The sequence below is a fragment of the Porites lutea genome, chromosome 4 (assembly GCF_958299795.1).
Source record: "Porites lutea chromosome 4, jaPorLute2.1, whole genome shotgun sequence".
Classification (NCBI taxonomy): domain Eukaryota; kingdom Metazoa; phylum Cnidaria; class Anthozoa; order Scleractinia; family Poritidae; genus Porites; species Porites lutea.
Window position 1 is genome coordinate 45,064,397 of NC_133204.1, and position 23,605 is coordinate 45,088,001.

The 23,605-nt window shown below is 38.9% G+C and overlaps 1 protein-coding gene across 1 annotated transcript; it reads left to right on the forward strand.

Moving 5' to 3' along the window:
* Positions 1-286: 286 nt before the first annotated feature.
* Positions 287-23,354, forward strand: LOC140933767 (transforming acidic coiled-coil-containing protein 3-like). Its single transcript, XM_073383406.1, has 20 exons — positions 287-323; positions 411-549; positions 1,729-1,893; positions 2,879-2,919; positions 3,073-3,290; positions 3,850-4,191; positions 4,988-5,046; positions 7,246-7,318; positions 8,036-8,084; positions 9,749-9,911; positions 12,162-12,287; positions 15,287-15,355; positions 15,674-15,742; positions 16,181-16,269; positions 17,486-17,529; positions 17,803-17,870; positions 18,433-18,525; positions 19,365-19,471; positions 20,722-20,842; positions 21,356-23,354. The coding sequence occupies exons 5-20, from the start codon at positions 3,089-3,091 to the stop codon at positions 21,422-21,424; spliced, it is 1,743 nt and encodes a 580-aa protein (XP_073239507.1). The 5' UTR covers positions 287-323; positions 411-549; positions 1,729-1,893; positions 2,879-2,919; positions 3,073-3,088; the 3' UTR covers positions 21,425-23,354.
* The last annotated feature ends 251 nt before the right edge of the window (positions 23,355-23,605 follow it).

Here is a 23,605-nt window from a genome sequence, read left to right on the forward strand (position 1 = left end):
CTATTCCAGGGGCACTAAAAAGAGGTGAAAATATAATATATGGTAACCAGAAGCATACAACTTACTGATGCTCACGAGTTGTAGAAAATCTTACACGATACTACTCGCTACGTTACGGTACATCTTAACAATGAATTTTTTATTTTGTCTCTGCATTTGGTTCACTTTCCTAGGGTTCTCTCCTACCCGTCCCTCGGAAACGGTAGTCCTAAGTCCACTCTAATTTTCACGTGTCCAACGTGCCTAATACGCATGCTCTCTTGCGGGTCCTTACGCAGTGATCGCAGGCTCGGTAAAAGAGGCCGCCAACGGTTCGCAAAATGGTACAACTTTGAATTTTATTGTATTTTATTGTTTGGTGGATGTTTTGACATTCTGCAATTTTAACTTTGTTTTATAATGGATTTTAGGAGGACTAGTCAGCAAATTGTTGATAAAGAGAACCATGGAGTCCCTGCAAACGTGGAAAATAAGGAGCCACAAAGGGTCGTGTCGATATTGAAATCTTCCCAGAAAATAAATTGTCCCTCGGAAAAGAAATTGACGAAAGTAAGTAGCTTTGAAACCTCTAGTGTAATTTGCTTGATTTACGTTATCTTCAGTAGCAAATCAACTAAGTGAAAATTAGCGATTTTTTCCTTGGTCGACTAAGTCACTCGACTGTGCATGTACTTCGACCAACTATTTGCCTTAGGGAGGCCAGAATGTTTCATCCACACGTTACGCTTCTCATACCAAGATATAACTTTTCTTATCGTATTCAAGGCAAGAACGAGAATTCCTGTTGAACTTAATTAGGGAAAATGAAGTTCATATGTTTCTCGGTCTTGTTGGCAATTGCAAGAAATGTCAGGAACCCTTATTTTTGTGTTGCAAGGCTTCAATCGCGCGCATATTTCTAAAGAGACGAATCCTTGAGTAACCTATCACATTACTCTTCCTGTCATCATTTCCCTTGCTGGTCATGACTGGCAGTTGTAAAGTTCATTATTTTGCTGACACATTTCACAATCAAGAACGTTCTGTTTTAATTCTGAACTCCCCGCCTCTTGGCCTATGGATGCTGTAGTGGCTGTTTGTGGATGAGCAGATTTCTTCCACCCCAGTTACCCTTTGGAAAAACCTTTCCTACCCCACTAAATTTTTGTTGGTTCCTTTAGAAACAGATTCCAAATACGTTATCTTCCAAGGACACTCAACCTGAGGGGGGTATATTTGGAATAAAAATAGAACGTCCCTTTAGCCCCGGGCTCTCACTCCACAACAGAGGGGACAAAGAAAGTCACTGGCACTGATTTGAGGAGACGTTGTCCTTATGGGAGGTATTTATAGAAGGGAAATGTCAGAAAAAATTTTAATTTTTTCATATTGTATGAATATCAGACCAAAAAGGAAATGAAATGTTCTGATGAGAAATTTTAACAGAAAAAAGTTATGAAGTTTTAGTGAATATGTAAAGTTCTACATTGTGTGCTTTAAGTATAATTATGTAAATGAAAGTACCTTTTAGGGGTTATTATTTTATTTTATTTTGATTCAGATCTTATGATATATTTTTTTGTTTACAATGTTATTCAAACTAGTTGTTTCTTCTTTCTAGAAAAAAGTAACCGACTTCTATAAGCAAAGTAGCCGATGTGTTTCGTTGGCCGTTGGTGCTTATTGAAACCCATGGGTTTGACTGTAATAAATTATATTCATGGTTACTTTAACTTACATTTTTAACAGGTCTCATTCAAGAACTCTCCAGTGCATCACACAATAGCTCCTTACAGTACTGACTTGCCACATGTGTGGCAGGAAATTCGCAAACTTGACGAAGAGGAAAACTGGACAGAGAGAACACAAATTTTAACAAAAGAAGATCATAAATTATATCTTGAGGTGGCAAAGGTGAGAGAAATGTATCAGTTACAAGTGTTTGTTTTGATTCAATTTGAGACTCACCCAGAGAGACAAACTTAGCTTATTGTCCCTCGTGAAATGAATTATTTTATTTTAAATAAATAATTTACAATAAATAACATACTTTGTAAAAGTACAATCCTTTAATAAGTTATTATATAATAACAGTACTTGCTACTCACCCACAACCTATGTTCTCACACTGCTAAAATAATGCTTATGTAAACATTTTGGTATTTTTAGGTATATTTGGGACAGCTCTACTTTTAGGTTCAGCTTCTATAGGCTGAGAGGCCAAAAGTGTTATTTGCCCTGAAAGTGATAATACTGTATAAAAAAATATAAAATATATAATGAAGAACCAGAGTGACGTCCTCATTGACTATAAGAGTGCTCAATAAAAAAAATTATTGTTGAACTTGAGCAGAATACAAGTAGACTGATGGAACTGGATTAAATCTTGAACATTTATTGCTACTCAGAGTTTCATGCCTCTTGCGAGGCAATCATCAGGCTACTGACAAGAGTAATGGTTACAATCAAAGATACAGGGAAAACAGTACAATAAATACTAGGTGTGGTGTATGGTGCGTGACACGTGTTACTGCTAATTAAGTGTTTTTCACAACATGTTAAATTTGCAACAAAAACTGATCAAGTTCGGACAGTGTTTGGTCGAAATTTCTTTGGGTGTCTGCAACCTGAGATAAGTTCATTTCTGTTGTTCAGGAAAGACATTTCTGGTGTACAACTTATAAAATATTTCTCCCACAAGCACGGCGACTTATCTCAGGTTGCAGACACTCAAAGAAATTTGTACTAAACACTGTCGTAACCATTAATTTTGGCAGTTGCCTGATGATTGCCTCGCAAGAGGCATAAAACTCCTGAATAGCAATAAAGGTTTAATCACTCTACTTATAAAATATACATAAATGTCAAAGGAATGACTCTTGTTTTTTTCTTTGGAAAGGAGTGGCTTGAGGAGCTCATAGCTGATTTACCCTGCTATAGGTAAGAAAACATATCATGTCAGTCTTATCTTCAACTCTGACCTCACCCCATATACCTATATTAATATAAATAATATACACAGCTTGTATATTTAACTTGTTATTGACAATAAATTGTATTGGCTAATAACGATAAATGATTTGATAATCACAGGCAGAAATTTACAGATATGGCAACAGCTCTTGATGACCTTCCTGAAATAGTTCATCCAGAAATACCTAGCATTGGGGATGTGAATGCGGAGGGTGCTGACAATATCAATGATCTGGACACAGAACTCATGGCAGACTTTTCAAAGTTGCAAATTGATCCCGGTGACTGTCCACGTACATTTTCACCCATAGGCAGTGAGCGCACATCACCCGAACAAGGTTTGTCGAGTTAATGGTCTAAATGTACTTTTGATACTATTCCAAAGCAAACTCATCATGGTATTTAAGAAGATATGATGTGATTAACAAGGCTTTTCAATAATTAGAATGTTTAGAATTGAAAACATGAAAAAGGGCAAACTGGTCTCTGTCTGATTATTTTATGCATTATTTGGCTTAAGCTATACTTTAAGCCATTGGCTACTAAAGCAATCTTCCATCTCTTCAAACTGATTTTTTAAGCTTCTGTCACATACAGCAGCAATTCATTCACAACAAGACTTGCGGTTTCTCTGCCTAATGTTACAGGGTCATTTGGGTGGTTGCACCGTTGGGTGTTAGTAAAGGCATGGTGACTGAGCAGTGAAAATTAATGCTGACTTCAGGTTTTGTTAGTCTGGGTAATGCCTTGCCATCACATTGTTCTCTTAGACAAGAAACTTTGCTCCATTGTGGTTGAGTTTGAATCATTATTAAATTTATTTATGAGAAAGTATTATAGAGCTCTCTATCTGTTTTCTGGTTGCTCCTGTTTTTCATGAAACAGTTCTTCTTTCAGATAACCTAACTGACAGCAATGAAGACATTGACAAACTCCTCGTGCATGATGAAGCAACTGAAAATGCAGTGCTAACGGATGATGTGCTTCATACAGGGAATGAAAGAACAGATAACTTACTTAAAGAAATAACTAGAGAAGAACACCCTTACAAGTCTGCTGAACTGTTCAAGGTAAATCCTGCAGATCTTGAGAATGAGTTTCAGGATCACAGAACTTTAGAGGATCTTAGCAGTAGTGAAAAGACAGCAGAAGTTGAAGATATGTTTAAGCAGGATGCTGAAGATCAAAAAGAAGAGGATGATCAGTTTGGAGATGATGCATTCAAACCAGCTAGTGAAGGTAATAAAATACATGTTGTAGGAACTCTGAAAGGTTTGAACCAAGGAGTCATTTCATAAATAGCAAAACTGTTAAAATGTGATAAAAGATGGATTGAAACACATCAATGACATTAAGAGTCTTCATATCCAATAGCATCGTGGCTTAATTGAGAGACAGTCAATAACATCCCGACTTAATTGACCAATTCGGTCAATAACCAGAGTTTAGTGCCATAAACTTGACATGATACAACTCACTTTGACGCTGAAGGTGACTACCACACAGGTTGTCAAAATGTCAGTCACTGTCAACAACAGTCCAATTCAAGACTTTGCATACTTAGTTCAAGACTTTGCATACTTAGATGAGCATATTCCACCTATGGATGACATGATACAGAGATCATCCTGATACATGTATATTTTAGATATTTGCATTAATAATCAATAGTAATCATAAAGTGTCACATGGGTAGAGTCCTCTTAATTGCAAGTGATGTTTGACCTAATGTCAAATTCTCCTTTCAATGCACAAGCAAATACAAGGGAATTTGCAAGGAGAGCGGACTAGCAATTATACAGAAGTCAATTGAAGCTTTTCCTCAGCCACCCCTTCTTATTTTGCTATAAATTAAATATTATATTTATTGTACCGTTTTGGCCTCTTAATCTCTCAAGCACCATCATTTTGAATATTTAATCCATCATTAAAAGAGTAAACTCACAAATTCAAACTGACAGCATGCTCAGACGTAACTTTAGTGATAAAGAAATGTGACTCCAACAAATAACATTGTCTCTCTATTTGTTTATAGCCATGTGGGAACTAGATTATCTTGAACAGTGTGGTACTAACAACACAAACTTTAAAGAGGTAACTTGCATTTTTTGACCTAGTAGAAAATTATTCAAGTATAACTCAAGCACACTTACAACTTTTCTAAAAGCAAACCCATAGAACCTTTTTCTCCGTTGTTTATGAACTCTCTATGACTATTTGATTAATATTTTGACTAATGAAGCCATTCAAATTTGATTGTAAATAGATTAGAACTTTATCTGTAATTTATAATTAAGTGTGTAGAGGCATTTTTAGTTAATATTTTTCAGCTGCTGCACAAGATTGTGGTTATTTTAGGGGTGTCCATTCTATCTTTTATTTCAACTACTTGACTGAGTTCAAGTAATAGAGTTTTGACATTCTTTGTTATTCCAAAAACCATTCCCTCTATAAATTTGTGTCCTCTTTAACTGGTAGGTTTGTTTTTCTAAGGTCTGATAACGTGAATGAATGATCTAAAATAATTATGAAAGTTGACCCTTTTTTGCCCTTTGTCCAGTTTGTATAAATTATGTGGATATACGTGTTACAGGTCAAAATTGTATTCAGGGGTCAATTTAATAAAACTCTTACAAGTTTAATTTACAAGTGTATCTATTGTTTTCAGACTCTACACTCTACACTTGTAGAAGTTCTATTAAATTGACCCCAGAATTTAATTTTTGATCAGTAACATATGCAGGTAAACAAGACAAAATTAAAAAAAGTTCTCTATCTAGAGTATTCTTGCATGACTTACATGGGAAAAAACATACAAGCTGAAGGGGTCTATTCCAGTTTAGCAATTTTTTATACAGGTTACCTTGTATTTTAAGCAATGTTTGATTGCATTTATTTAATTTATGTCTTTGAGTATCCAACAACATCAAGAGATGTATATGATGATTGAAAAATATTTTTTCAGATCCTATTCTAACAAGTAAATTCAGTTGTGTTATTATTAATTTGAACTGTAGTTTGTTTACCTTTCATTTAGTCTTTCTACTTCTTACTCAGTCTTTCCATTTAAGATGTTGTTTGTGCATTGCAATGAATTTCTTTTATAAAGGAACTTTTAGATAAGCTAAAGCCATAGATCCAATTTTTATAATTTTCTTGATTATCTGGTAGCCAAAGCCATATGTCATGCAACCAGGGACCTAGCTCTCTTCCATTTCACTCTAGACATTTGTTATGAATTATTTATGATCTCTGAGTTTATCAGACAGATTATTACCCTTGTCAACCCAAATACTTTTACTGGTTCTCTTTCTATTGGCCTGTAAATTATACACATGTCACCCACAACACCTGCTAAGAGTGATCTTGAAAAAAACAATAATAAAAATAATAAAAACATCAGAGGCTGAACCAAAAATTTGATGATATATTTCCTTCAAAAAATGCCCTTATCACAAATGAAGAATTATCTCATGCTTGTTGGTGAGTGAAAAACTAAGTTACATGCAAGCAATTTCCAGTTGTCTTTTCTGACATAGTAAATGTTGAGGATATAAGTTCTTATTGTGTATGATGGAACAGAAATTTTCAAGCAGAATTGCTTCATGTTGAATGGGTTAAAAAATGATCCTTCTGTTTCCTGGTTTTGAGTTTAGTAATGTAGGGAGTAATTATTATTATTGTTGAATGTTAGGCTGCATACTTTGTCAGAATGTTTGGCACTGATGTGGTGGTGAATACAGAAAAAATTGTCTTTGTTTCGCACTGTGAGAAATTCTGCACATCACAATATATTAATCAAGGAAAGTGGTTATTTCCATCTCAAGGGTGACTCAGAATAAAGAGCTTAGCAAAAGCTAATGAAATCCAAAAACAAAATTGTGGGTAACCACCTACATATAGCTTTCAGAGATAATAGCACTATGAAGCCTCCATTTTGTGAAAATTATCTTAAATTGTGATGTATTTTGAACCTCCTTAGCAGTTTTGATAAAAAATGAAAAATGCATCTCTGTCCCCATTTTTTGTGGGTTTTAAAAGATTATGCTGAGATTTTTTCTCATGTTGCAGAACATGTTTTTTGTTTTGTTTTGTTTTTTTGCTGAGCCTTGTCTCAGTGTTAGCTAATATTCTCATTAATTTTAGTGAAAACAGATATCTATAGTTAATTTTTAAAAAAAACTGACTTCTTATCATTTACTTCTTCTTCCTTAAAACCTTAGAATTGTATAGTTCTATATTTATTACATCTGAAGTGTAAGACGTGTTATTGTTTTGCTTCTAATATTGCAGTCTGCCCTAGCCCGTCAGTCTTTGTATGTCAAATTTGACCCTCTTATTAAAGGAGCAAGTCCACAAAGCCCAAGTAAGAAATCTGTAGAAGTTTGAATAATTTATAAGTAAATAAACTTTTGGGATAACTGATGTTGAGAGATTAGTTTTCATACATATATCTCACCCTTATTTTTAGCTCAAAATGTAAAGCCTATGTTGCTTTTACAAATGTTTTTCTCATACCATGGTGACGAAAGTGTCCATAACTTTTGTCTCCCAGGATATTTTTTCATTGATTGAAGGACAGAAGGTAATGGGAATTTTGAGCAATAAATTTATTGGTTATAAATTAGTCTAAACATCAGAGAAACAAATTCAAATCATAAAATAACAACTGGTACAGAAAAGCCAGATTAAAATAGAAAACAAATGGTCTAGGCTGTTTCCAGTTTATATGAGAGGCCGTTTTCCAATGCACTGGAATAATCTTTTTTGGTGTATTATGGTTGTGATTCAGTCGATAGAGTAACCCGTCTGGGCACTCAAATAGTAGGGAGCAGTGGGAAGAAAAGAAATTTGGGACAAATCAGAGGGACTGGGGAAAGGGGCGAGGAAACCTCCTCTCCCAAACCTCTTCATTTTTTTTGTGCCTCCTTTACTTCACGCCACTCACTACTAACTGAACCTAGAACAGACTTGGGAAATGAGCGCACCCTTTCCTCTTGGGAGAAACACCAGACCCAAGTGAGCTACTTACAGATCTTATCCTAATACAGTACTCTTATATATATTTTTTTTTCTGTGACAGTGAAAAACAAAGTAGGTGTGAGAGATGTTTTACCACCAAAGCCTCCAAGGTGAGATTAGCTTGTTTTGAATATAATTTTTTTATTGTTATTTTAAATACCATTTTAAGCCGAGGGGAAGAAGCCTTTTTGCACAACCTCGGTGACGAATTACTCCTTAATTTTGGCGCGAAATATCAGCGTTGATTTATAGTTTCACGTGTAAAAATACAAAATTACCATGGCAACTTTCAGTACGTCTCAGTGCCAAGTAGGCGGCGAAGTTTAAAAGATTGCACATCAAGAAGGATTCTAACGGCTCGGGAAATTATTAGGATTTAAACAAAACGCGCGGGGAATTATTCCCTAATTTCACTCGTCACCATTTGATTACACATACTAATTTGAATTATTTTTTTGTACAGCTGTGCTCCATAACATTCCTGTATACGAGGGCCTAAAATAGGGGTTTCCAAATCCTGTTTCTCGCCACTATTTTTTCTCTTATCCCGCCATCCCGCTTGCTTCAGACCTGTCATACCGATCCCGCTACCAAAATTGTTTTCTTTCGGGACAGTCGTTTTTTTTCCGGTTGGACGCAGTTTTCGCGCGTTAGGGTTAGCACTACAAATCGGTCTTTGTTCACAATAAAACAGCGGCAGTCAGTTTAGTTTGTTAAATTTTTACTTTTTGGGGTAAGTTTTGACGAATAAAACAAAAGTTTTCTTTCGCGGAGAAAAGCGCATGGACCATGACGAAGGCCCTCAGTCACAGCACTGAAGTAGAAATCACAATTATTGGAATCAGGCTTGTTCAGATTTCCTTACATAAGACTTTCCAACCCCAGGGTGGAATAAATATTTGGCAACCTTAGCTGTTAACATTCGAAAAAACAAATGCAGTATAGCCTGCGTAAGCAGGCTACTAGACTGCAGTATGTATTAAAAATTGCTTTTAAACAGTTGGGCCGATTAAAATATTAAACGCGTATTCAGTCAAACCTCGCTGGGCGGCCAAACCGCGATGTCACGCCCACCAAAAAGTCAACGTCTCGACTCAATTCCTGGGTTGTCAGTTTAGTCTGCGGGAAGATTTTGTTCAGGCGTTTCCTCTTCACTGCTTGACTCATATACGCTTCGTTTATCTGACTCTATACCGTCAGGTTCAGCAGGGTCAGGGGTGCTGGAGTTCTCCGGCGTTAGCGTTTGAGACAACGGTTGTGACTGACTCTGCCGTTGAAGTCAATCTGATGTTTCCACTCACCGGCACCTCCTTCTGGAACAGATAGTCGGTCAGTTGGCGACGGGAAAGCGCGTGGAAAGGACTAAACACGACTTCCGGTGCCCAATTTGCCGTTCTGCCATTGATCAAGCCAGTTGTTTGATTTGCGCGCGCCGTTGTCAACTGACGTTCCCGTTCTGTTGCTAAATCAGCCTATTAACTGACATCTGCAGGAGGTTTTTCCATCTGAGGGATGTCGAAGAGGCAGAGTGAGTTACCGTTCAGGAAGCGAATACCATGTTCCTCGATGATGCGATGCGCCCATCGTCGTCCATCTCGGTTGCCGCCTTGCTAAAAATAATAAAGATTTCCCGCAAACTCCTGACCATCCCGCATCCCGCATCCCGCCAACCCTATGTTAGGCCCTCGTATACCGCCATCAGAAAGGTTATAGTTATTGCGCGGTTGCTACTCTTTGCATCTTTTTTATTGTCATATTTGCTTACCTTACTTAGCATGGGAGACAATCTGCTGTTGATGGATTCGCCAGCACCCAACCTAAAGTCTTCTGGGGCAGTTAGTCGCCGAGCTTACACTGATCCTTCTACAGCACAAAATGCTGAAAGTCCTTGTGGAGTTGACAAGTTGTTAAATTTCTCTCCTTCAAAGCTGAGTGAGGTAACGTCACAAAATTTGTCACAAAAATAGAGCTTTATTTTTCCACTCCCCTGGCCTCGCACCTTGTGAGCAGGGGTTTCTTTCTGGCATGGCTTTGAGCTTTTACGAAATCGTTCGCGTGGCATGCAAAGTCATACCAGAAGGAAAGCTCTGCTTGCAGGGTACTGGCCTCGCGCTTTGCGCGGAAAAGTACAGCTTTATTTTTTCTCTCCTCTCGCGCTTCGCGCGAAATGCCCTGTTCGTCTTGCGTGGTCCATAAAGTGCGTGTAAGGCAGGCTAGGTCAAGGACTCCTGAAATGACAGCGAGATATTGACTTTTCAGAGATAATTAAGCAGTGACTTACTAAAACGCCATATAATGGACAGTATTAGACGTAAAATTGATTCTTAATGTCTCTTAAAACTACGTGGCTTCCCCCTACTGTTCTCCTTAATACCGTCACTAAGATCCATTTCTTCCCGGGACATAATCAAAAATGCTTTGCAAGATACGTTCCTGTTGTGCGGTCAAACGTTTTGTAGTGACCACCAGAAATGTCATAGACACCGGGCAGCCAGCGGGCCAGCAGCTTACTGTCTGAACATCCACAATTAGAAAATGTCTTTCAAGTTGTGACGAAAGCTTTTTGAGGTATCCAACACATTCTAAGCGCCAAGTTCACTTCCGAGTTCCCTGTCGCGTTTGAAAATTAAGAAACTTAAGAGGTAGGACTGATTTATAAGTTTTGTTTTTACCTTTTTCATTCTTTACGGGTGATTAAAATGTTCTGTTTCCCAAGACGGAAATGAACGGTGCAGCGAAAACATTCAAAACTTTAAAAGTGTTTTCGCGTTCTTTTCAACTTCCGTTTCATGGCCATTATTCAAACTATCAATTTGTCTAAAATGTGGCCAAACTCTCCTGGAACTGATTTCGGAAAGAGAAAAAAAAAGGTCGTTATCGTGCAGTGACGGCAGAAAAAAAAGTGAACCAAAAATTGTGGCGCATGTGCAAGATCATTGTAAGTGGCCTTCTGCCTTCTTTCACTCGCCCTCTCTACCATCGTTTTCTCGATTGACCTCTATAAATTAACGAAAGACAAACCGAAAAATCATTGCCATCTTATAAAACTCCATATTTCTAAAAACTTTCTGTGATACTGGAAGAAAGCACTCCTTTCCTCATGTTTCTTGTAATTTTCCTTGTGACACATGAAATTTCGTGTTATCGAAAAAATTCCTATAAAATGCCGATGGGGTCAGCATTTGCGGCTTTCATTTTCTATAAAAAGATACAATAGCGTCTTGGCTTGATATGGTTTTCCTACTATTTATTTCATTTGCGATATTGTTGCGTGACAAGGCCTCTCAAACGCTTTTTTCACTTTCCATGAAAAAGGCGTTTTCGTTTTGGAACCCGTATTTATAAAGTTAACACGGTTTGGAAGTTTCAGTCTATTACCCTGTGCGAGCAGAGGTTTTTCTCTTGCATGGCTTTTAGGTTTACGAAGTCGTTCGCGTCGCTTGTCAGTCGCGTGGTTGGTCTGTTTTCCAGTCCCCGGTTCCTGAAAGGCCGATTAGCGCTAATCCAGGATTAAAATTTTATTCCGTTTTTGTATTTTACTGCTTTATTATAGAGTAAAAGTTTGTGTTATCATTTCTTTATCTCGAAGTAAAGGCTCAACGATATTTTGTAAGTTCGAGTTAAAAAACTGTTTTCATCCCGGATTAAACTTAACCATCTTTCGACCTAACAGGTCTAACAAGCGACGCGAACGACTTCGAAAAAGCTAAAAGCCATGTTAAAAAGAAACCTCTGCACGCAAAACCTTGGCGATATAGTTTATTACTTAAGAAATGCCAGAAAAGAATTTATATGGATGTGAAAGATTAAGTTCTGTCAAATAAATAAAAAAATGGGGTGACTTCAAGTTTGCGGTCTTTTTAGTTAATTTTCTTCATTTCTGAGAACATAAGGTTTTTTCTAGCCAATGACGGAAGTTTAACTGTAAGGTAATAAGTTTTCTTACGTTTTCTTTACCTCGTTAACATTCTCCTTGGTTACGAAGGAACTTGCAGCCATAATGATAAAATATTCAATGGCATGACTTTTTATTTTTACCCACTCAATGCCCGCAGGTTTAAAATGTTAATGTATTTAAATTTTTTTTTCTCTTGGTTCATTCCTGCCAAAAGGCGGAAACAAAAGCCTTTTAAAACAACCCCCGCTCAGCGAAGATGAAAACATTTCTCTTCTAAATCTATTTTCAGGTTATGAGAACAGAACCCGAACGAAGGGAAGAACAAATTGTGGAAGAAGCGTATATTGTAGATAACCGTTCTACACCTGAGGCGAGCAACATTGAGGTCAACGAAGAAGAACCACGGCGCGAAAAGGTAAAACAAGAAATTAAAATTTGTTTGCTTTTTACATGTATAGTCAGTAAAGAAATTCCTTTTCATTGATACTTTGTGTCTAGCAACACTTTAATCGATAGGAACCTTTTAGAAACGAACGAAGGCGATTTCGACTTGAATAAGTTCACGTTTTGTCAGTGGGGATGTGTTTCTTTTATAAATCTCATGTGCTGTATGCATGTATATTTTCGCTTGGATAAGCTAGGACAAATACCTTTCGCCGTTCGTATACAAAACTTGTTTGCGGTGACAACCGAAAGCAGTGAAAACCAACGAGCCGGTGCAAACATCCTCACTGTTTTTGTGGAAATCTGCTGAGATTCTTCGACTCAATAATTTTGCTTTTAAACACCAAAATTACGCACGATCCGCAGGCCTCGAAGTATCGATATTCAGGAAAGAAAATTTTATTTCTTTGCTGAGCGAATATATTTGTTAGACAGTGCATCAGTCAATTCATGTCAGTGTTGATGCCGGGTTATATCAACGGCTTGATTAGAATTAATTATTTTATTTTGACTTATTCTGTGTTTCGTGTTTGCTTTTTCTGTTCATTCTTGTGGCAAGAATCCTTAGGTATGAATCTAATAGTCAGATATGTAAAGAGATAATTTAAATCATGCATTTATAACCTAGAGTTTCCGGATTTTCTTGATTCCAAAGCCCAACTTTTTACGTTATCTACCAAATTGTTTTCCTTTCTTTTTTTACGCGACGTTTTGACTCAGGCAACCGTATAACACTATTTACGCCAAAAGTGGCGTCGAAATCGTAACGTTTTACTGACCATCTTTGTATTGGAAGAAAGTACAAATAAGACCAAATGTAAGTCTACGCAGCGTGACTTGTCTTTCCGGGTATGTTATTTATATAAGACTTTCGTTTTGTTTCTTATTTGAAAAAAAATATATATTCCAGAAATATATTTCGTGTAATTCTCTGTTGTGAAAAGATTGTCTTTTCGGGGTGTGAATTTTAAGATGAAATTACAAGATGAGGAGGACGTAAACTGGCAAAAAATACCAAAATGTTTTTGAGAGAAGGTGTTACATTCATTGGATGTATTCCACTGTTTTTTTTTTCCTCGTCTTTAGCTGTCACTTTTAACAGGTTTCTTGCGGATTCTGCCATTATCAATTTTGTTGTCATATAATATTAATGATCTTTGAAGTCTGTGACTGGTGTTTTGCGTTTTTTTTCGAGCAAACTTGAGATTAGATCGTTGACCTTATAAGGATGTCAAGCAGACCAAAAAGTAGGCTTCCGACTGGTTTGTTTGTCAAACAACCTGTAACACCACTCGACAAACGTAGTAACGTTCCCGCCAAAAGTGTTATGGCGGGTGGCAAGCGACTTTTAAGTGGCTTTAGTGTGAGACATTCAATGAAGATGACGGTGTTTTCAAGTCGTGAACAACATTGCGACTCAGCCTCAAATTTTTTAAAAAGTATATGAGTTGGTCTGTTTTTCTGGCGTCGAGTTTACTTCCATATTAAGTTTAGTTCCGGTAAAATGAGGGCGCTGTCTTTGCTGTTTGTGAAACGATTTCGTCTTTTCCTTGATGTGATGTGATCACTGTGATTGAGATCAAAGAACAAAGATCATGGTTTTGTGGTCTTTTTTCAAGAATGTTATTTGTCTGGGACAATCGATAAATGAGCATACCATGAAAAAAGAGGTTAGCCTTGCTGAAATTTTTATTGTGTTACTGTGAACGTTTTTCATCTGTAAAAGACATCGTTTAGTTTGTTAAAGTATGGCAGGGGTTTTACATAACGTTTTAAAGACTGTTTAAGTTTAATGCGGGATCATCGTAAGCAGACGGTGTACAGGGGGCTGCAGTAATGTTACGTTTTTGTAGTACTCCACGACGCTTCTTGTAAGTTAATTCAAATTTCCGTTGTGTTTTTATTTGACTATTCACCGTGGTGTTGGAATCAAATCCGGAATAATTGTGCGATTCGTGTTTACTGAACTTGACCGCAAAATCATTCATTAGTTATGCCGCTTTTCATAATAACGGTGAATGATGATTGTGCACGTTGGGTGTAAGTGTCACCATTTAGATGAAAACTCCATAGCATTAACGGCTGTGCAAGGTGTTTCTAACTTTTGACCCTATGGATAAAATTCGTTAAAACGTTGCAATTCCATTGAAAGATACTGAGAAACATTTACCTGTAGTACAGTAACTGTTTGTTATGCTGCTGGTCCTGACATACGAGTCTGACGGTTTATACCCACAATTTGACCATTCTAATGAAAGCTATACTTGTCCAGCAATAGTCTAGCCTCCCACGCAGACGTTCCTACTACGGCCTGCGTTCCATCCCCGTTCCTTTCTTCACATGGAAGGAACGCGTGACGAATTCCCAAGACCGTCTGCGTAGGAGGGTAGCCACAGGAGTACAAAAGGTGGATAACGCTAATAGCCGGATAAATCGCTGTCCAGCATGTGGAAAACATAGTTGGTTTCTCTAGCACATTTCTACTGGATAGTGATTTATCCCGGCAGTTAAAGATACACCTCATAGTGTCACCAGTCAAATCCTGGTTATTTGGAAAAATTTGAGTGCCTTTGAAAGCGAAACAGTCGCGTCGCACTTTAAAAATGCACTTTATTTGAGTGTCAATATATTTAGCACGAAAATACTAATTAAGACACTATTTTTACATCTCCAACTGGAGACGTGTCTAGCATTTTTAATGCTGATTTTACGTGGTCATCCGGGCCACGCGAAGATCTAGCTCAGTGCTTGAGGGGAGAAGGGAGTATCTTCATTTCTCAGTTATTTTAAGACCCTGAGTATTGCTCCAGCACCGGGAATCGAACCCGCGACCTACCACTCTGCGGTCAAGCGCTCTATCGACTGAGCTAATCCTGCCGCGATCATTTTCATCAATTGTTAGGCCTTTCTGGACTTCTTGTCTCTTCTTTGTAGGCTTGAATGAACTCAGTTTTTCGTTTTCCCTTTTAGGCGCTGTTTTATACCAAAGAAGACTTTGATGAAGCAGTCAAAAGAGAAACAGAGGCCCAACGTAAACAGGCAAGAAATTGTTGTAACTTACTAATATGATAAGGGAATATTAACTCTGCTATTAAGTATTTTACTCCACGGACCCTTTGACCACAAGAAGAGTCTTAATAATATCAGAAATAGAGTGTAGTACGTGAGGGTACGCTCGCGTTCTAATGTGTCAGCTTGCGTTTTTTTAGCACGGTAAAATAAAAGGTGCAGTCAATTTAACGCATGGCTCGACTGTCACGAGGATACGGGAAACAAAAGTACTCAACAAGAGTCAACATTTGCTTTGAATAAAGGCAATAAATTTACTTAGTTTCCTGTACCGCTTTTCCTCACCAGGCGTTGTTTTGCAGCAAAGAAGAATTCGATGAAGCGGTCAAAAAAGAGACAAGTGCTCTGCGACAGCAGGTGAAATTCGTAATCTTGTAACTGCAAAGCTTCTAAAAAGTTTCTTGCACCTCTGGACTAAAGATTTTGGACTGCAAAATAGCCCGTGTTTTTTTGCCTAGGTTAAGAAAGCCCGCGTGAGCGGTCAAAGGTTTTTGGTCTAGAGTGAGTGTAATAACGGAGAGCGAAAAAAAAGGTCGCTTTTCTTCTCTCGCCACACCCCCACGCTTCGCGCCTTGCAAAACCGATTTTGAGAAAAAAACCCTGACTGTTTTGCAATGTATTAAGATGTTGGCTCCCTTCAGAATTTCCTTATGTTGTCTCAATGAGGCGTTTTCTACGTCAATAGCTGATCATGGTATCTTTGCTGTAAATAGTCACTTAAGGGATTTATACTTAAGCTAGGTTCAGCGTGCTGTTCGTTATCTTTTTTTCGTAACGTTTTTTGTTGGTTCCCAGATGAAAGAAGAATCCGCCATTCGTGATATGGAAAGTAGAGAATTAACAGAAAGGAATGATCAACTTAAAAGAGAAAGCGGAGAAATGAGGTAAAATGCAGAAGCCTTTGCTTTTCGAACTCTCAAGTCTGCAACAAGTTGTTATGTACAGTCATTAAATTGCAGAGCACTGCACACGCGCGCCTGCACAGTCGCCTTTGAATTCACGCGGAGACTTGACGCAAGGCAGGCGTTCGTGTTTATTTCCCTCGCTTTGCCATATCAGCCAAATATTACGGACAAAGCGTTGTTAAAGTTGTTGCTGACTTGGAATACATGATATCAGTTATGTTTGTGACTGCGGATGAAGATTGATGTGAAAGTGGGTGTGATCCAACGACGCAGACGGCAACGAGAACGTCAAAAAAACCAATTGGTTTAATAAGCAAAACAACAACTTCGCGCGTGCATCACGCTTTTTTGTACATTTCTTTCCTGTTTTTCCACGACTACGACGTGAAAATGCCTGATTTTGCGATTAAAGGAGGACGTAAACAAGCAACGACTAAATTTTATTTCTCTGTTTGAGCTTGGCTATGGTTCCTTGAAATTCAGCTTCAGGAGGGTTCGCCTACATTTGACAAAGTAAGTGGGTAGGAATAATCGCTATAAAGACTAAAAGAACGCAAATTCACTTTTTAAGCGACGCTCTTGTTGCCGTACGCGTTGTTGGATCTTAAAGGACACGTAGCCCAAGCTCGAAATATGAACATCGGCATTGTTGCGTAACATTCAAAATATAAGGCTTTGTATGGGGAAAAAAACCTACCGTTTCTGTAACCTACGAAATGAAAGGATTTCAAAAAAAAAAAAACAGCTTACCTTACTTAAAATGTATGTTACGTCTATCCTGTGTGGTCCACGGGCCGATTTATGGCCCTTTTATTGGTTTTTATGTAAACGGTTTTCTCTCTATATAAAGGTAGGTTACAGAAACGATAGGTTTTTTTTGCCATACAAATCCTTATATTTTGACTGTTACGCAACAATGCCGATGCTCGCCGATGCTCATATTTCGAGCTTGGGCTACCTGTGCTTAAAGTCCCTAATAGTGCACAGTGCACTGTTACCCTCTGACGTCATAGATTTTGCAATGTTGCCCGCTCAGAGATTTTGGCGGGAAACAGTTTCATTGTTAGATGTCATGTGATCTCGAAGAAACCAGTGAGAGCTTGCGCTGTTGGGAAAAAATTCCCAGCTACATAAGAATTCGTGATGTTTCTTATGTACTAAGTTGCTCATTAAAAAACTCTTTGATTACCCTCAGGGTTGTTATGCAGGAGTATGAGAAGACCATTGCAGACATGATAGGTAACTGTGCTGCCCTTCCTTAAATATGTGGCTAGTATTAGGGACTGGAAAGAGGGATTCTGATCCCGCATTCCCGTACTTCTTTAAACGATATCCCGAATTTCGTTTTCTTTCCCAGTCTAAATTTTCCCGCTTCCCCAGGCCAGAAGGTTTCCCGAATCTCGTTCTGTATTCTGGTCAAATCCCGGATCCCTGGAGTAACCTTTCAGACCCTGTAGTATTTGTGTATATTGTCTAAGTTTTCTAATGTGTTATGCTTCACACTTCTCACAGAAAAAAATCAGAAGTCCCAAGATCATTACCACCAGTCAACATCCGAAGTAGCGAAAGAAAGAGATCAGGTAAAAGAAAGCTTTTTGTTGGTCACACGTTCTTATTAATGTAAAATTGTAGGAATATCACCGCAAGGAAAGGCTTGCCTTTTCTAACTTTAATAAGCCTCCCCCTCCCTGCTCTCCACATTTATTTGACCGAAGTAACAATAATCACCCCCCCCCCCCCTTCCCCCCGCTCTCCTCCCCGGGGGCTTTTTCGAGTAATTAAGGAGTTTAAGCAACGGCGTTTTTGAGCGACGCACGTCGACCGGAAGTGGACTTGTTATATTCTTGGACCTTAGTTGTCATTACATTTTCGGGCAAATCGTTTCCATGAGAGTAAAGACAGTTAGCAATACAAATTTGGTAGCGTCAAGGCATAGTAAAAGGAGAATGGACTCACTTCCGGTTGGCGTGCAATAGTGCATCTCACTGTTATGAAAAACTAACTTCACGCAGTGTTCCTCCTGAGAGGGTTGCGTGACGCACATCCCAGATTGCTTTTTGGCCGGAGAAAGTGTAGTCGTTCACAGAACAATAGGGAGCATTCCATTTGAATGTTTTTGTTTGAAACTCCTATTCTTTGTAGCTGCAAGCTGACTTGACGGCTGTGGAAACAGCGTTTTCTGATCTTCATAGAAGATACGAGAAACTCAAAGGAGTAGTGGAGAATTTTAAAAAGGTAAGAAAGTTGTTGATATGTTAATACTGTATGAAATGATTTAGCTTTTTGATAGGCTAAGGAATCTCGCGCCCCTCTCTTTCAACCTGTTTGGAGTAAGACTTCAAACTACAGTCGAACGTCCACTAACGGCCACTTGGTTTAAGCCTGTGAACAGGTTCTCTTGTGAGGAGAAGGGCGAAAAGGCGAGAAGGGAGAAAACAGAGCGGGAGGAGCACAACATTCATTATCGCCCTTCCTCCTACTTTTTCTGCTCGATTTTCTCGCCTTACCCCAACCAAAAGGGCTGTTCACAGGTTACTGAAGTCTTAGCCACTCTACAACGGCCACTTACCTCTCTACCCCGGGTGGCTGTTGTGGTGAGATTCTACTGTGATTCGAACTTGTGCGCTCGCGTTTTCCCGCGCTTGGCAAGTGGTTCATGCATCTGTCTCTGATTTGGTTTATAGGATTGTTTGTGCTCATTTTGATTGGTGGGAGTAAATGCTTTAGTTAAGGTTTTACCACACATTATTTTATTTATAGAAACCGCTTTATGTAAGAAAACAAGCTAGTAGAGGACTCAAGATTTTTCTCTCAAATGCCGATTAAAGCGAAGGACTGCTGCTCACTCAATGTCGAGCTCACATAATGTACAGAATTTCATGAAAGTGTGTTTTTTTTTTCACCAAACACCTACGTGTCTCGATTGTTGATTGAAAGGAAATGCTTGAGTAATTAATATAAATTGCACAGTTTTTCTTCGTACTTGTCTTCTCTTCTCTTTTATATTTTTCTTCCGATTTACCATTCTCCTGAAGGGGCTCTTTTACCATGTGCTTTTTTCATCACGTTTCCAGAACGAAGAAATATTGAAAAAAGCAACGACTGACTACCAAGAAAAATTGAGGAAATCAGAGGAAAAGTATCGTCTTTTAAAGAAACACGCTGAAGAAAAAATAGAAAGGTTTGTCTTCGTTATAGGCACCTTGACATACGGTAAACAAATATTGAGTAGCGTCTTGTTTTCATGGCTGTTACTAGCCTGCACTACAGGGCCGAGTTGTTCAAAGCTGGGTTAAGGTAACCCAGGGTTAGTGCGAGATTTAAGTTCAGATATGAAAGCTTAAGAATAATTTCAGTTTTAATTCTTTTTGTCTACAAGTTGATTATTGGAAGCTTCAAAAAGAACAGAGATAATTATCCGAGAAAATGCTTTTCAACTCAATAAAATGAAACCCGGGTTAAATTTAACCTCGGGTTAAGCGCTAATCGGCCTTCGAACAACTGGGCCCAGGTGTATTTTGGGCGGGCGAAAGCTGCTTGTTTGTGTTCGTATTGTTGTAAGCGCCATCTTTAATTTTTTGACGGAGGAAGATTAAGGAGAGTAAAAATAGTAACCCTCAGACTCTAACCCTTAGGTTAGTCTCTCCTCCACAGAGGCCACTTTGTGCTGTAGGGAGGCTGGGGAGAAAGAAAAAGGAAGCGCGCGGGGCACGATGGGAAGGGAGAAGAGTCCCGCGCGCTTTCAGTTTTGGATTATTGCTAGTTTTATTGTGATACCAAGCGGAAGCTTCTGCGGAGGAGATAGCTTAGGGTAGGTGCTAGGCCGAAAGAAGGAAAGACTCGCCTCATTTCCACCTCTCTTTTGGAGTTTCAACATGGCGCTTTCGTGAGCAAAACATTTGCGCGCCCGAAGAAAACGCCTGCACTGTAGGCTAGGCTGTTATGACCTTTTTCATCTTGTCCGGAAGCCATCTTTTATCTATCGCTCAAGAAAGAAAGGAGGCGCAAAAAATTTCCAGGATTTCAAGAATTGTTTTAGGCTGTCCTCTACATGGGAGAGTCTAAGATTCATTGCAAATCGTTAGCCTGTGCAGAAATTGCCTGCCATTGAGGCTAGAATTGACTGAAGTACTTTATTAAACTACAAGTGTTGCTAAGCTTAAGATGGTACTTTCGTAGTAATTGAAAAGAAAACGCAGGAGGAAAAATTGAGCAAAGAAGACGGGAGGAAACTTGCTTCTTACTCTGCGAACTCCCTTGAACTCCATTTGTGACACAATACTCTCAGCATTTTTCTCTCGTACGGATTCACCTGCTCCTTACTCTCTATCTTTTTCTGCACTTCTTCTAGATAAAATCCAACGTTTCGTCGTAGGTTTAACGGTTATTATTATTACTAATTGATTGTTTGTTTCATTCAATTCTTTGTAGTGCAAATATAGAAATTACTCGCGTACGGAAATCTAACGAGTCAGAAATAGCAGTGATGAAAGCAGCGCTCAAGAAAGAACAAACCAAAACCGCCAGTTTAGAAAAGAGTCTCCAGCAAAAGGTGAGTGGGTTTTGATCGCTTTTGTGGAGCATCAGGGGGTAAAGGAGAAGAGAAAACAAGAAAGGGGAGACAGCAAAAAAAAAAAACAATGAAAATTCCTTTCATTGTCCCCCCCCCCCCCCCCCCACCCCCCCACTCTGATACTGTTACTCAGGTTACCTTCTTTATGGACTTTCCCTCTGTTAAATGTGAAGTAAGTTACAAAATGGTGTATGGACTATGAAAGGGCGCGCGACACCGCGCGCGAGCAAGAATTGAGAAGGAAAACCTTTACTCTTTCCTCGCGCGCCCCTCGTGCTCTTCACATGACCGAAATCCCCTTTCCCTTCCCTTTCGAACGCCTGCCAGTGTTAGGGTGACTAGGCATGCATGCCCTACCCTGTGTGGTGACAGAATTAGGCTGTTATGTTTTGGTTTCTCAACTCTATCTCATCTGAGCAATTTCAGGTTCTTGTGACGACGATGGTTACGTTGTTTCCAATCAGCTCTTTCACGTTTTTGTTTTTGTTACAGGTATCCGAGAATGCCGAACTTACAGCGATATGTGACGAACTTATCAACAAAATGGGTGGCCATCGATAGTCCGTGGTACTGCCAGTGACTGGTCTATGGTCTTCGTCTCCCGACGAGTTGTTAAAATGTATTATAGTGAAGTTGCTTTTCAAGGGATATGCTGAACAGATACATTACACCTAAACTAGCGTCCAGTCCCCCAGGGGCTTTTCAAATTTGGACGATGGAACACCGGCAAGCTTGCAGCAGAGTTTTCTGGACCTTTTTGCGTGCCAACAAGTTAGACTATTTATTATCAGGCAAACCTTAAAATTTAGGACCTGAAGCCGTTATGTGTTAGCCACCTCCGCAAATATCTACACGACAATAATTGGCGTTTTGATTACTCTGTGAGACACTGTGGGACATGGGCTGAACGCAAAATTTGTCTGAGGTCACCCATAGAACTACGGTAATTTAACTAACTAAAGCTTATACTGAGAGTTTCTCTGAGTGCAAACTCTATGTTTGCATAGAAATCATAAAGGTAGCTTGCGTGTTAGAAAAACAGAAGTAATCACCCGGACCTTGGAAGTCAATAATCAGCGTACGTTGCTGTTTTATTCAGTACTAACAGTGTAAAATCCTAAGAAATGCATGAAAGGCGCTATGCAAAAGATCTAGCAAAGAGTTTTCAGTTGACTACAATTGAAGTAACATTTGCCTGTTCCCTAGGCCTATTCATTCTGGGTCACGTGGTCCGAGCGAGTCTTTGAGCCGTTTCTCTCGGACACGTCACCGAAATGCATTGACCGAGAAGGCCTGGGAGGACGCTATACAGGGATAAGGCAATGGTAATAGCCACAGTTTCATAAGAGAGGAACTCATGACCCTCTCTTGTCTCACAAAGATTCAGGCTAGGAGTAAAACGGCTTTCGAGACAGACACCTTACATGTAAGAAATTCACACCTGTTGCGAGAAGTAAGGTAGTGGAGAAGAGTGAGCAAATGTTGGGAGATTGAAAGTTGTCTTATCCATTGGGGCGGAAATTGTCCCCCATTTTTTTGCATAGACGTGTTTTCCGCGGTTACGTAAAATGTACAGATGTGTATATAATGCAGGCGAAAGACTGCCCTCCCACTGTGCACTTCCGTAGGAATTTCCTGTCTCCTTGATTTGTTTCGTAGATGTCAGACGTTCTGCATTTTCCTTTGCTTTTCACTATTCTGAACAAAATGCAGAGGAGTCGATTTATTAGACAAAGGTATTCTTTTAAAGTAGTTGTTAGAAAATTGGAACTTTATAAGCAACAGTAACATTTGTCATGTGCTAACTCGTTACAAGATAATGCTACCCTTTGTCGCAAAAAATAGTTACTAAATTACAGGTTTGATAACCAAAGCAATTGAGCTTGTAATTCATTTTTTTTTAATCGTGGAACCGTACTTGTGTGCAAAGTTTGTGTATAGCCTGTTCTTTGGTTGTCTGAAATTTGTCTACTTAACTTTCAATTGTAAAACCCGTTGGTCGTTAGTCTTTATTAGGCTGACAGTTGAGGACACTTTCTGCCTTTGGAGGGTGTTATGCATTCCTTCTAGGGTATCTTGGTAGCTTGAAAATCCTGGAGATAGGTGAGACTAAAAAATGACTATGTAAAAGAGAAATTTCATTTATATTTAATTTTATAGGATAGTAATCACCAAGGCTCGGGGCATGTCCCCTAACGGGATCTTTTTTTACAGCTTTGTTATGACAATCGTTCATAATTCTGCCTGTCAATCTTTTTGGAGAAACCCTCAAATTGGCGCTTAGGGGCCCTCGTATATTTATTAAACCAAAGTGGTTTTGCTGGACATAATAGTCCTTTCATTTCCTCTGGGTTCCAGTTTTCAGAGTCTGATTGGTGGGCTAAGGACGTCTGTTTCGAAATGAATGTGAAGATTGATAAATATATTTCTTATTTTTTTGTGAAGGTGTTTGACAATAAACTGCGATTAAAATATTAGAAATCTGCTGAAATCATTTCTTGATTATAGCCTGTGTACAGACGCCCCCTCACCTAAAAAAATCAGGCAAAGAGACGTCTGTGAAGCTATTGATATTTATAGAATGAAAACCCTATCCTGCATTGGGGACGCTCAGCTGGCTTTAGGGGCGCAAGGTACCCCAGAGGAAGGAAAAGAGTGCGTGACTTATCCTTGTTACCCGCGCCCCCATAAAACACCTGTTGTGTTAATCTCGTACCCAGATCTCACTCTGGTTTACACTTG

Coding starts and splice junctions, on each gene's coding strand:
- LOC140933767 (XM_073383406.1), top strand. CDS start 3,089: ATGGCAACAGCTCTTGATGACCTTCCTGAAATAGTTCATCCAGAAATA. Junction 15,743..16,180: donor CAAGTGCTCTGCGACAGCAG/GTGAAATTCGTA, acceptor GTTGGTTCCCAG/ATGAAAGAAGAATCCGCCAT. Junction 20,843..21,355: donor AAAAGAGTCTCCAGCAAAAG/GTGAGTGGGTTT, acceptor TTTTTGTTACAG/GTATCCGAGAATGCCGAACT.